The 13,904-nt window shown below is 42.9% G+C and overlaps 1 protein-coding gene across 1 annotated transcript; it reads right to left on the minus strand.

Moving 5' to 3' along the window:
* Positions 1-8,985: 8,985 nt before the first annotated feature.
* Positions 8,986-12,371, minus strand: LOC132468209 (E3 SUMO-protein ligase ZBED1-like). Its single transcript, XM_060065923.1, has 2 exons — positions 10,685-12,371; positions 8,986-10,085 (listed from the first exon to the last, which is right to left on the minus strand). The coding sequence occupies exons 1-2, from the start codon at positions 12,161-12,163 to the stop codon at positions 9,834-9,836; spliced, it is 1,731 nt and encodes a 576-aa protein (XP_059921906.1). The 5' UTR covers positions 12,164-12,371; the 3' UTR covers positions 8,986-9,833.
* Between the last annotated feature and the right edge of the window lie 1,533 nt (positions 12,372-13,904).

Raw genomic sequence — 13,904 nt, forward strand, 5'->3', positions numbered from 1 at the left:
GTGGACAGACTTATTTATGTTCATTCTGCCTGCATGCAGCTCTAAGCCTGTGTGCCTGATCTGCTCCGAGACGGTGGCGCTCGTCAAAAGCAGCAATGTAAAACGCCACTACGAAACGAAGCACAAAGAATTCGACATAAATTACCCTCTCAAATCCGAAGTGCGTGCACAAAAAATCAAGGATCTTAAAGCCCAATATGCCCGATCTACAAACATGTTGACTTATTCATTCACTGCCCAACAACGAGCAAACGAGTGTTCATTCCGAGTAGCATGGATTTTGGGTCAGAATAAAAAAGCTTTCACTGATGCAGAGGTTGTGAAGGAGTGCATGAGTGCCGTGGCTGAAACTTTGCTAGAGGGAAAACAAAAGCAGGACATGTGTGAGAAAATCAAGCAAATACCTCTGTCAGCACGAACAGTCACAAGAAGGAGTGAAGCATTATCCCAGGATGTGCTAGCACAGCTGTATGAGGCCATTCAAAAAGCACCCTGTGTGAGTTTGGCAGCAGATGAGTCTACTGATGTGACTGACAATGCTCAGCTGCTTGTTTTTGTGAGGTGAGTTGTACAATTGTGTCAGTTCATCCATTCCTTCATTTAATTAATGTAATTCATTTAATTAAATCATTCCATTCATTCATTCATTTAATACACCATTATTTCATTTCATTCATCATTCAGGTTCCTGAACAAGGACAAGAAGATGTTCCAAGAAGACCTGTTAGGATTAACAGCCCTGAAGACCAGCACAAGAGGAGAGGATATCTACTTGGCCATAAAGGAGATGCTGAGGAAGAGGGGAATAGACCCCAAACAAGTGGTTTCAATAACCACAGATGGAGCTCCTGCCATGGTAGGGAGAGAGAAAGGAGCAGTGGCAAGAATGAAAGAGGACAATCCCGAGCTCATCTCTTACCATTGCATCATACATCAATCAGTCCTGTGTGCTGCCCTGTCAGATGAGTATGCTGAGGTGATGACCACAATGATGAGAATGATCAACTTTCTCCGGGCATCTTCATCCTATCAACATCGCATGCTAAGGGAATTCCTCCGAGAAGTTGATGCCGATTATGATGAGCTCCTGCTCCACAATGATGTTAGATGGCTCAGCAAAGGCAGGGTGCTGGAGCGCTTTTGGTCCATTCGAAAAGAGATCTCAGCTTTCTTGGCACAGCTGAAGAGCCAGAAAGCAAAACCCTTTTCTCTTTTTTTAGAAGATGAGAGGAAGATGCACATTGTGGCTTTTTTGGTTGATATCACTTCTCATCTGAATGGACTGAACCTGAAGCTACAGGGCAAGGACAGTTCAATTGGTGACCTCATGACAGCTGTCCGCTCCTTCCAGAGGAAACTTGAGGTGTTCAAAGAAGACCTGCAGGGAGAGTGTGCAAACTTCCCAACAGTGAAGGAGGTCCAGGGTGAGAGAGATCAGACTCCTTTTGTTGACTTTGTTGACAAGCTGATCGTCAACTTCAGCAAGCGTTTTGACAGCTTCAGCTTTGGACAGCAGCTCACCCTGTTCATCCAGAACCCATTCCTGATCACTGATATGAGGGGATTCACACAGGAAGTCAAACAGCTCTTCAGGTGGGCAAACGCTGGGCCTCTACAAATGCAACTGGTAGATCTGCAAGCAGATGTGGCGCTGAAAGAGCATTTCCAAAGAACTGACCCGGCCAATTTCTGGCTCCAACTGGTATCTGAGACAGCCTACCCAGGTCTGAGGAAGGTAGCCCTGCACATCCTGACCATGTTTGGCTCAACATACAGCTGTGAGGCCGCTTTCTCCACAATGAACATAATAAAAAATTAATATCGTAACAAGCTCACTGATGAGCACCTACAGATGTGCATGAGAATGGCCCTGACACCACTCCAGCCCAGATTTAAAGCCCTGGCAGGAGAAGCTAGAGCTCATTTCTCACACTGAGCAAGAGCGATAAGTTTAGCACAGTCATATAATTTTTTTATTGTTAAGTTCAGCTCTTAATTTTAAAGGAGCGTAGGTTTTTTATTAAGCCCTCAGGTTTTTATTTTCTATTTTATGTGCAGTTGAATAGCAACAATTTAAATTACAATGTTTAATTGTTATGTGGAAATAAGTGGTATTGTTTGTTGGATATTATTGAATGCACTTTAAAACTTATGTGGCCCCCTGCTGGACAATGTTTTAGGTTAATAAACACTGTTGAAATATTATTGAAATGAAGACCTTCATTTGATCTGATAGTCAGTTGTTGACCAAACAGACACTGATACTACTAGCGCCTTAAGTACTTATATTGGCTAAATATGCCTCTGAATCATAATGCACACCTTGACTGTTGGTACATAAAACACATGCAGTCCTATATCAGTGCAAACAACGGTCATAAAAAATGTGTGATAGACCCCCGGACCCAAGCTTGAGGATTTTTTTTGAAACTGGACCCATTAGGATTTTAATTGCCTACCCCTGATCTATATCCTACGGCAGGGGCGGAGTGGGGCACTAATAGCCTCCCCGGTCCGGCCCCCCCCCCCCCCCCCCTCCAACACCGTTATTTATTTATTTTTTCAGTAATAAAAAAAATCGGTAAAAATGAATGATATAATTATAATTAAGAAAATACAAATGCGTAAAATAGGCCACAGTTCTGCTCTGTGCGGAAGAGAATTGGCGCTCCCAGAATTGGCGCACTTCCTTACAAGACCGGTAACCATAGCAACGCCGGTAAACAAAAGCACTTCGTTTCTGGCCGTAGTGCTTCCCGCACTACAGCCATCCGGAGGCGCACAGAGCTTTTGGCCGTGATATTATCTATACAATTATATTATACTATTATGTATAGAACATTATAAGACGCTGTCACCGAGTGTGAGTGGAGAGCTGACGGAGAAGATGGCGGTTGACCTAGTTTTAAAGTTTATGCCGTTTAAGCTCGGTAATACCGGTGTTACGTGTTGACACGACTACTACTACATGTTCCAAATCTGTTAATATATTCTCCATCCATTAAAAGAGAAAGATCAGTTAAGTCATTAATTCGTCTGAAATATACCAGCCAGCACATACACATTTGACTAGCAGCTTGTGCTAGCTCCCGCCTAGCAATAACGTCAATGGTGGAGCTCTGGCTAACTGTTTTTCTGTCAATTCACCTGCACAACTCGTTAATGCCTGACTTCGGGAATAAATCTGTTATTTTTGAGCACTTAGATGCATCCGCCTCTTCTTTATTCTGGCCTTTTCAGCCCCTCCTTTCTCTTTTCTCTTCTTGCCTTCCATGAGTGCCACAACAAGCAAAAGCAAGCAACCACGAACATGCTCGCCTTCTCTGTCTGACGCGTCTTTAGGGTCATGCCATTAGACGTGGGGCCGCTCATATATTCCCCTAAATTTCTGTAACGCCTGAATAATGAAGAATTAAATGAAGTAAAAATAAATAATATAAAAAAAAAAACATGAAGGAGACAGAGAGTAAGCAAGTGGTATAAATATTGGTTGGATGTTCTCGAGACATATATTGTTTATTTCGGGGAATTTCACGGCGTCTTGACAGGAATAAATTATGCTCAGGGCCGGCTTGCAGATGCCTCGCGGCCGCTCACAACTGTGGGCCGGTCCAACTGACTTTGCAGGCCGCTACACAAATATGGGCTGGGCCACCTGACCTCGCTGGCCGGCCGGCCGACTGGCCGACCGGGAAATCTCCCGATCGTCCCGACGGCCACTCCGCCTCTGTCCGACGGTGAGGGATCAACATGAATGTCTATCTGATTGACCCCCGCGTTGAAAAACGACGCAAAAGGTATAACATGAATGTCTATCTGACGGACCCCCGCGTTGAAAAACAACGAAAAAGGTACCCATTTTTCGTCGGAAATTGACGCCAGGGATCCTTGGCCATGCGTCACACATTTGACGAGTAGGTAGTGAGACTGTGTTGCACACAGCAATGTCAATGAGTGTCCACCCAGCAACCCAGGAACATGGCGTTGACTTGAAGATCCTCCTCAGCTGCCATGTTAAGGAAGACCTCCATGTCTTCCTGAAAATCAAAGGTGACTTCTGGCTTTGAAACATTGTTAAAAAACGAGTGATGCATCTACAAAAGACAGAATTTATTTTTTTACAATTGATGTTGTAATTGTAGAAAAAATTAAGAGCAAAGACGATAAATTCTCACAGCACAGCAAACTATACAAAGGCCGGTAATTCAGTAGGCTGAAAAATGGAAAAACTTAATATTTATTAGGGGTGTGCAGCAATTATTGTCCCTTCAGAGCATTAACTTTATCTATTATTGGCATATAATTAATGATAAGATATGTTTCTACCTCATACTGTATTTTACATCTGTTTCTCTCCGTCATATGTTTTATGAACTGTCCGAGCCTTAGCACCCTATTGACTGGGGGACATTGAACATTTAGAATCTGAGACAGAATAGTATAACAGTAATTCATTAACTTTCATCTCTTTTACCCCTTTTAACTGAACTAAGTGTTACGATCTCTTAGTTATAAACAGATTGTATGAACTTAACAGGCCGATCGAATATTCAAAGATCCATTTTGTCTATTGAATGATATCACACTTCTCAGCCACCGCAGCGGAGATGAACAGCTGATAGGTGCAACTCTAGTTGAAGCGGAACGAGCTGCGTCAATTCAATTCGTGCTCATTATTTTATCACAATTTAACTTTGTTTTGGTCTACAGATGACTGTAGAAATTCTACATCTTAAAAACGTTTACACTCGCAACACATCTACAAATCTGTAAAATCGTTTAATAAGACCGACTATAGGCTATAACGTTTACAAAAAACATTTGCCTATCTTGCAAAAATGAAACCTAGCTAACGTTATCCACGTCAGTGTGGATTAAAACAACAATGCTTCATGTTGGTGTAACGGTCGGTTATTTGTTTGATGAAAAAATCTAAACATGAAACTAACAGATCGGTAAAGAAATGCAAGTCTCGTGCATTTATAATTGTATCGCTCTTTTGAATAGTCACCTACATGGGCGTCAGTTTGGCTTGAAATGTGCTGGGGACAGAGACGCATTCGGAAGTACATTTTCAGAAGTGCTGGGTACAATGAGGATGCACTCTTTTTTCTCTCTTTAGTGCCGGCAGAAAATATGCAACAGCACCCCCTGGGGTCACACTTTTCGGTGGGTCACAGAATTCGGTGTAACACCGGTAATGAAAGCTTCTGAAAGATGGCATACCGATGTAGCTAATTACTAAGGAATAAAATGTATACAAAATCTGTCTGGTACATTTTATGAAGAATACGTTTCCAAAAAGCATCGGACATATGACCCACTATGTTCTGCTCCATTGCAATGTTGACAACGTGACATATGGCTAAGCTAACAACATAAACAAGAGGAGCTAGGAAAGGAATTTAACTGTGTGTTTAAGTTCAGAAGGGCCAAACGTGTGGCTACACACAGCACTACAAAAGTCGTCAAGATTGAAAAAGAAAAAAATATTTGTTGCACAGCTGAACTCTGTATCACATCATGAGCTGGCTGTTCTCAAAACACGCATTCCATCAAAACTAGCCTACATCAGGCATTCTGACCAAAACTCATGCCCTCCCCCCCACAATTATTCCAGAATACAAGCAAAGCAAGAATGACCAAAAGTCACTTTGTGTCAACAAGAGACTGACTCCACCGACTATCAATTGCAAGTTAAAACAGCCGACCACTTGAGTGCAAAAAACACAGAAGACCTCGCCACAGCACCAGCAAATCTTAAGCATTAAATATCGTGTCTTAACTTTATTTATGTGGCAGTGGCATCCCGTGGTGTAGCCTACCAAATCCATTTAGTTCAACAGGTTAGCGTTCTGATACTGTCCATGGTACTAGCAACCTGCTCTGGTGCTAAAATGAGGCTAAAATGACTTGATTGTCTGATGCCTCATCATCCCAGCCAAAGAGTATTGGTATTATTAGTAATGGCTACTTGCCAAAAAAAATAAAATAAAATCCAATGTATTTGTTATCATTCGCCAAAGTCGTTGACGTCGCTTAGCAACCGAATACGAATGGAGTCTACAGCATTGAGAAGAGCCGTGTAATAATTAAGGGATAATGTATAGAATGCCGGTCATAATCGGGAAAATAAGCCCCGACAGGGGCTTATTTGAAATGTACTTGGTTTGAAATGTTGCTTCCCACTGAAGGGGCTTAAATTCGACCGGCGACGTTCTATACATTACCCCGCTTATTACACTGCTACGTGCCAAAACGAAAAAATGACCTCACATGGTGTGGCTTGTTACAATTTATTTGTTACCAGCATTCGTAGTGTTGATCAGCAGAGAAATAGTCCGCCAATGACATTGACGTCGCTTAGCAACCGAAGACGCTGGGATTGAAAAGTTACCGGACTACTTGAGGAGTGATACCAAAGACGTCATTATAGGCAAAAAGTCCTTTGTTTTCCTTGACAGCTGTCAATTTATATCTAGCATTCACGGCGAATTTGTGAAGAGCCCATGTAGTCAGGCAGATAGGTGTAACAATTGTGGGTTTATACGTACAAGCATGAAATTTGGCACATTCATATATAATAGTCTAATGAATAATTCCAGATATGGAGCCACCACGAAAACGTCTTATGGTAGCCATGGCGGCCATTTTACAAAATGGCAGTTTTGACCGCAAATATGTTTTACCTAACGACACAAATGCTTCATTATGTCCTAATGAAATTACTCTAGATACACATATATGCCATTATTGTATTCTCCAAATGGCCACAATTTACAAGCAATGTCAATTAACCCACCAAGGAGCGTAATAAGTGCTGACTCAAACATTTTTTGAGCCTCTGTTCAGGACTAAAATTCAGGACTAAATGTTTCCAGTGATATTACAGAACAAAATTAACTAGTTGACAGGTAAGTATATATTTATTTTAGGTAAACCACTATGAGATGACAACAATTGGTTCTGAACATTTAATATTAGTGATAGTGACATTATTAAACAATAAAGCACTGTTAAGGTAAGTTACAAGATAGTTCCAGTTTGATCTTGTTTATGCGTCACAATTTTCTCCACCACACTGTCACAAAGCAGTACATTTCAAACCAGCTTGTTTGCACTTGCATCGTCCTTTGCAACCTTTTTTGCAGTTACAACATAGCAGTTGCCTTGATTAAGTGCTGGCTTCAGGAAGCGTGGGGATCGATCCATCCCCAATCTCCAGGTGAGGGCAGATCCATAACAACCTTGAGCATGTTTCCCCAGCAGTGCCTACCCGTGTACACAGCCCTCTTGATTTGTTGGACCAGGACTCCTCTGGTAGGGGAAATAGCTTCCATGTAGAGTGCCTGTCGAGCTTCGTCTATGTTGAGGAGATTGCTGGTGCGATCGTAGAGAAGAATGGTGAACCACTCAAGCACTGCCACAATGTCATCAGAGATGTCTGCTGTCCCTGTGTAGAGATCAACTAAGGCTGGCGTGAATTCGTCAAATACTTTCCAGGTATCCCAGGCTATCTTCTTTCCCCGTGTATTAAATGACGACACTATGTCACACTCTGTGTATGCATGGAACATCGGGAGGGTCCTGTGACTTATCTGGTCCGAGGAATGCTGCAATTTCATGTGCTGGTATATACCTGAAATGCTTCCCTGTCCCAAAGCAAAAGGCCACCAAAGCTCCTGGATTTTGACTTTGGTTGTTGCTGCCATAGCCAATACCACAACATCTGTATCCACCGTACGCAGAAGAATTTTCTGAAATCCATCACGGACTGCATCCGCGAGATGTAGCATCATTCGTGTATCAGTCTCCTCATGGTCACATGGGGCAAGATGACTGGTGTCCCATGCGGGAATGCACGTCACATCTGAACCATTCGTGGTGACTATCTGCTTATCTGATACAAGATGTGTGATGTGTTTTGTCAAGAAGGCAAACAGTTCTGTTTGGTTTGCATCAATTCTCAGGAACTGCTGCCAATTTCCTGGTAGAACAGTGGATCCGTCAACTCTCCCTCGAATGCCTTTCCCACGTTTGTCCCTGGATTGAGATTTCAGGCTGTTGTTACAGTACTGGTCACAGACCATATCCACATGACAGGCTCTTTGCAAATGACCTTGTATGTATGGCAAGAATACTTTCAGTGCATAATCGTCAAAGGTTTTGGCAGCAACTGGTTTCAGAAAGTTGACCAACACTGCCCCGTCAAGGATAGTGACGTTAGTATCTGGTTTTGGACCATCACCTCTGACCTCTGCGCAACTCTCTAGACACACCAATAGATCTGATTTGGTTCCCAGTCGTAACTTCCCAAGCTGAGATATTGACGGGGGACATGCTTGGTTTTCATGGCGGAAAAATTCTTCCAGATCACCATCTCGTGTTTGAGACGCAATGTAGAGTCTTGAAAATAAAGGGCAGTCACTCTTTAGCGAAGTAACTTGCAAACTTGTCTTGGATTTCTCTGTTGGAGACGATCGACTAAACAATGGCAGTTTATTCTTCTTTATTGGCTCAGTAAGAGGTACGGTTCGCTCCAGTAGACGGTCGGCTACGAAGGTCTTGTACTGTTTCGTACCTATCTCCTCAGCCTGTTGAACAGTAGAAATAACAGTTGGGTCAGCAATGTCTCTTGTGTCCAGTCACACTAAGTCTGTACTCTCTTCTAAGAAGGGGGTTCCCATTTCTTCTATTACTTCAACCAGACGTTTGACTTGTTGAGTAAAGATAACCTGTGAACTCTTTGTTTGCTCATGATGGCGTGTGTCTTGATCCATCCGTATTTTCCTTCCCTCCATGGATGCTTCAAACTCGGAAGTCATTCTGACCAGTTTCGGCCCAGCCACCATCCATCTTCTAAGAGCATTTGGAGTTTGAGTGAGTCCAACAGCACCACCGTCACTCTTCACAGCAGCATTATTTTGCTTATGAGCCTGGTCAATGGCCATGGATGAGAACACTAGTTTTGCACATCCATTTTATGTTGAAATGCAAGCTGCATCGATTATTGCATTGCTCAAAAAAATCAATAGATGAATTACCTTTTTATAAAAGAAAAAATATCTTTGTCACAAATATGAATTTCTATCGACAACACAATAACCAATGCAGCTTGCATTTCAACACAATATGGAAGTAGCCTAGTTAAAATGTAAATACATTAATTTTTCTTTTAAATTATTAAAGAAAAAGCTGCTCTTAGTCAATGATAAGAATAAGACTTCAAACACAAAATGCCACTTTTATTTTTGATAATAAGCAGCATGTCCCTGAGAAAGAAAATAATGCTACACAATAATATGCTACTTTATGGCGCTTGCATTTTAAAGGTGCTTCATTTCCAGTTAATAACTGGTGGATGCTCATGGAATATGCAAGTTCTCATATTCATGTGACTAACATTAAATTGAAGGCAATATTCCTACCCAATCATTAGGCTAACGTAGAGCTAACTGCATCTCACACTGTATAAATAGCAAAACACAACTTGGACCAACAAAATAACATATATACATAGTTCTCAAAGCACAGAAACGAGGCAGTGTCTCTGCATCTTTAGTACACAAAACAAAAGTTGCCAGAGAAAAGGGGGTGAAATGTGTTAACATATCTAAGTAATGAAGTGTTGTGATCTGACAAAGAAAACAAGCTCATGGCATATGCAAGTTCTTGTGTAAAAACAGGAGCTGGTCTACATGCTCTGGTGTGAGTGTGCTCCGCTGGGCAGTCACAATATCTCCTGCAGTAGAGAACACTCTTTCTGCAGAGACACTGGTGGCCGGAATACAAAAGTATCGCTTGCCCAACTTGGAGAGCAGGGGATACATAATCTAATTTTTCCTCCACCAGCTGAGAGGGTCCTCAGAGAGAGGAACTGGTGGAGCACCACGGAACTTGTTAACCTCCTCCTCAGCTTGAGCATAGGCAGAGATGGGCTGAGTTGCACTAGAGAAGGTATTCCCCAGCAGATTCTCCAACAAAGACGATGGTGCTCTTCTCTTGGCAGGGGGGGAGCTTTGGTTCTGCTCCTCTGTAGGTTGGGTGCCCTCTGTGACTTCATGTTCTTCCACTCTTACCTGTTGCTGTAGGTAAACACAATAAGAACAGATCACCACAGTAGCCTCATTTTACATTGCCATATAATGTAAATATCTCCAATCCTAACCATATAAGAAATAAATAAAATAAAATAAAAAACGAAATAAAACAAGTCAAACCATAAATTAGGTATTAGGTTACTGTTCAATATCTATTCAATATTGTGTTTTGTGCCTCTAATTCACATATTTCATATAATTCCGAAAGTGGTACGGTCATTTAACGTAACAGACTCATTGTAATTTGAAGTCAGCAAGTAATGGCTTTCTTCGCAACGCCTGCTTAAAAGTTCTATTTGCTTGAAGAACTATTTATTTCTTAGCGGAAATCACAAAACGGCAACTAAATCATTAAAATTAGGTATTTTGGAGGAATGTCTTTTATCGTTTTGGCAAGTAACCGTAGGCTATAATGTTCGGGATAATGTATTGTCCGTCGTATGCTGCGCGTCGGGGTGCTGTTCGCCCCGTCTGGACTTATTTTTGGATAATGACCTCCGGACAATACATGAGCCCGTATTATGCATTAAGTAGGCCAGCCTAAAATCGTACAATAATGCTACATACAATAAAATGAAATTTACCTCAAGTGATGCAGCTTCAGCAACAACTCTTCCAAATGTTTCCGCTACATCATCTTCAGAAAGGAAAGGCAGTCCCTTGAATCTCGGGTCCAGAGCAGAAGCTGAACGAAGTGTTCTTCTCTCTAGGTCAGACGTGTACCTTTTGCTGAGGTCCTCATTGATCGCCTTCTTTATATCGCGGGTAATTGATGACTCTGCAATGTTGCCCGTCGTTTCCTGGCAGAGTTGAGCTTGCAGTGGGGCAATCAAACACACAGTGGGGCTACTCTCCTCTGATATAAGCGTAGTAGCATCCTTCATTGGCTTGAGGGCCTTAACTAAATGCTCTGCATTGGCGACATCGGTCTCATTGAGAGTGCAGAGATCAGATTGTGATTGTCCTTTCCTCACCTGGGGAGAGAGTAAAGTGGCGCAGATAGCAGGCTGCTGTTCCAAAAAGCGATCCACCATTTCAAAGGCACTGTTCCATCTGGTGCTGACGTCTGTTTTGAGTTTGTGGCATGGCAGACCCAGCAGCTTCTGCTTTTCTCCTAACTCGTATGCGCCGACGGTGCTCCGGTGGAAAAACGAAACAATTCTCCTAATCCTGGCCAGGAGCCTGGACACAGACGGCAGCTTGAGCGCTCGCTGACAAGGCAGGTTTAAGGTGTGGGCGTAACACCTCACGTGCAGAAGCCCACCAAGTTGGGCTGCAACAACCATATTAGCGGCATTGTCTGTCACTAAAACTAAATCTTTGTCATTGAGATGCCATTCATCTGCTACCCTCTTTAACAATTCAGCCACGTTTGCGCCAGAGTGACTCTCATGCATTGTTCTTGTTTGGAGCACCAGTGACACGAGCTGCCAATCTTTGTCTACGAAATGCGCAGTAATGGTAACGTAGGACACCGTGGCAATTGATGTCCATGCGTCGCAAGTTAAAGCTACCCTACCCGCTTCCACCAAAGTGTCCAAAACTCTGGATTTGGTTTCACTGTACAGCGTGGGTACTGCTGTGTCAGTAAAGAATCGCCGAGAAGGTATTTTGTATCTAGGCTCCAGAGTTTTAACCATTTCCCGAAAACCCATGTTCTCCACCACTGAATACGGCCTTAAATCCACTGCAATAAACTTTGCAATGGATTTAGTTATCCGTTGTGCCCTCTCCGAATTCGGTGGCAGCTGTCCCAGTGCCTGTTCTATAGTCATCTGGCTGCTGGGTCTGCCATCAGGAACGGGTCCCTTTTTACCTCCCAACTCTGGGTGGTGTCGCGAAATGTGATTGTACAGGTTGGTGGTATTTCCGAAGTATTTAATCTGACTTCTACAGACCTTACATATTGTGTAGGTCTTGTCCAACTTGCCATTATTCTCATAGAATCCAAAATGCTGCCATACGGCAGTTTTCAAAGAAGCCGGTGCAGGACGTATAGGTCTAGGGCTTTCCATGGCAGACATTTTGGTGCCACTTAAACTTTGTTTATAAACATTCAACATGTGCGTTTAGTGCGCTTGGTGCGCATGCGTGTATAGCGGAGCAGAGAGGAGAGTTTTCTGTTGCGTTCTGCAGCGGGCGAACAGAATGTTGCAGCAGGCGAACTAATTTCATTTTTAAAATTCCGATTATGAACCTTTCTGAATCGAGAACGAATCGTTCTAGAGAGAATCGATTAAAATCGGAAAATCGATTTTTTTCCCCCACCCCTAGTATAATATAATTGTATCTATAATATCACGGCCAAAAGCTCTGTGCACCTCTCGTAGGGATTGGGCTTCGCCTGGTTTGTTTACCGGCGTTGCTATGGTTACCGGTCTTGTAAGGAAGCCGCCAATTCTCGGCGCGCCAATTTTCTTCCGCACAGAGCAGAACTGTGGCCTATTCTACACATTTTAGTTTTCTTAATTATGATTAGATCATTAATTTTTACAGATTTTTTTTTATTATTACTGAAAATAAAAAAAATAAAAACTCGGGTGTTGCCGGTGTGCAACACTGAGTAATCGGTGTTGGCCTCAACACCGGTAACACCGGTAATACTGTATACCGCGGCAACCCTAGCAAGTACATTAAAATTGTCAGAAAACAATCAAACATTTACTCATGGTACAACAATAATGTTATTGCATCAGGTTCTTAGACATGGTATCATCTTAAAATATAAAAGGTACGGACCCATACTCTTGGTGCAATGCCTGGATGATCTCCTGCCCATCACTCTTCAATGGACCATCAGCCTTTGGGAGTGGAGGATCCTTCCGAGGTAACACCAGCGGACAAACACAGGTGTAGGACTCTGGGAGCTCTGAAAGTGTATTGGTAGTTGTTGGCTGTTCAAGGACGCTGTGTTCCCTGCGGTCCGTCCCATTATTATGCTGACTTGGGTGCTGGAATAGTGATATCCCAGTACCGTGAGAGAGAATCTGTTGATGTTGTGGAGCTCGGATTGTGGTCGATATTATCAACCGCTGCCGTTGTGAATAAGCCCTTGCGTAGATTGGGTAGACACACTACCTGATCTCAGTGATACTGCCCACACACTCAGTTTCCCATGGATGTGGAGATTGTCATCACCCGGTCATAGGAGATGGACCGAGTTCAAACAGCATCTCAATGAGGTCACGTTTCCGAGTCCTTGCATGGACTGTGAGTTCCACGTAGATGGGCAATGGGGTTTCTCTGTCTTTGTGGTGACGCACAGTAGTACTACCCGCTCAGCGACGGATGGAGCTATTTTACTGCAACAACTGGGCTGTGCTGAGGGTTGCTTGGGGTACACCATCACCTGATTGAGACTTGATGTTGGGGTCATCGAGGATCATGGCCACCAAAGACAACAGTGACTGAGGTACTGAGGTACCTCATCAAATTAACCTGTGAATGTAGCTTCAGTTTGGAACATATCTCTCCGTACTATCTTCGCTGCCCTTGCAAGACATATGGCTTCGTCATCGTAGTCTTCTTTGCAGACTTTACGGAGGGCAGGTCCTACATCTTTATCAAATGCAAGTAGTATATCACACCCTTCCTTATGAGTCGTAAGGTCTGGGAATTGGGCCAGGATGCGATTTTTTAACTCTGTGCTATGTGGTCTGACATGCTGCTCCTCTCCAAGTTGGTCTAGATGATTAGAATAAAGTTTGACGAGATCTGCAAGTAGGGCTGCAACTAACGATTATTTTAATAATCGATTAATCTGTCGATTATTTTTTCGATTAATCGATGAATCGGATAGGAAAA

This window comes from Gadus macrocephalus, chromosome 11 (genome assembly GCF_031168955.1).
Source record: "Gadus macrocephalus chromosome 11, ASM3116895v1".
Lineage (NCBI taxonomy): Eukaryota > Metazoa > Chordata > Actinopteri > Gadiformes > Gadidae > Gadus > Gadus macrocephalus.

Excerpts from the sequence above, each read along its gene's own strand:
- LOC132468209 (XM_060065923.1), bottom strand. The coding sequence starts at position 12,163 with ATGTTGAATGTTTATAAACAAAGTTTAAGTGGCACCAAAATGTCTGCC. Across the intron at positions 10,086-10,684 it reads CTGAAGCTGCATCACTTGAG|CAACAGGTAAGAGTGGAAGA; the intron begins GTAAATTTCATT and ends GTTTACCTACAG.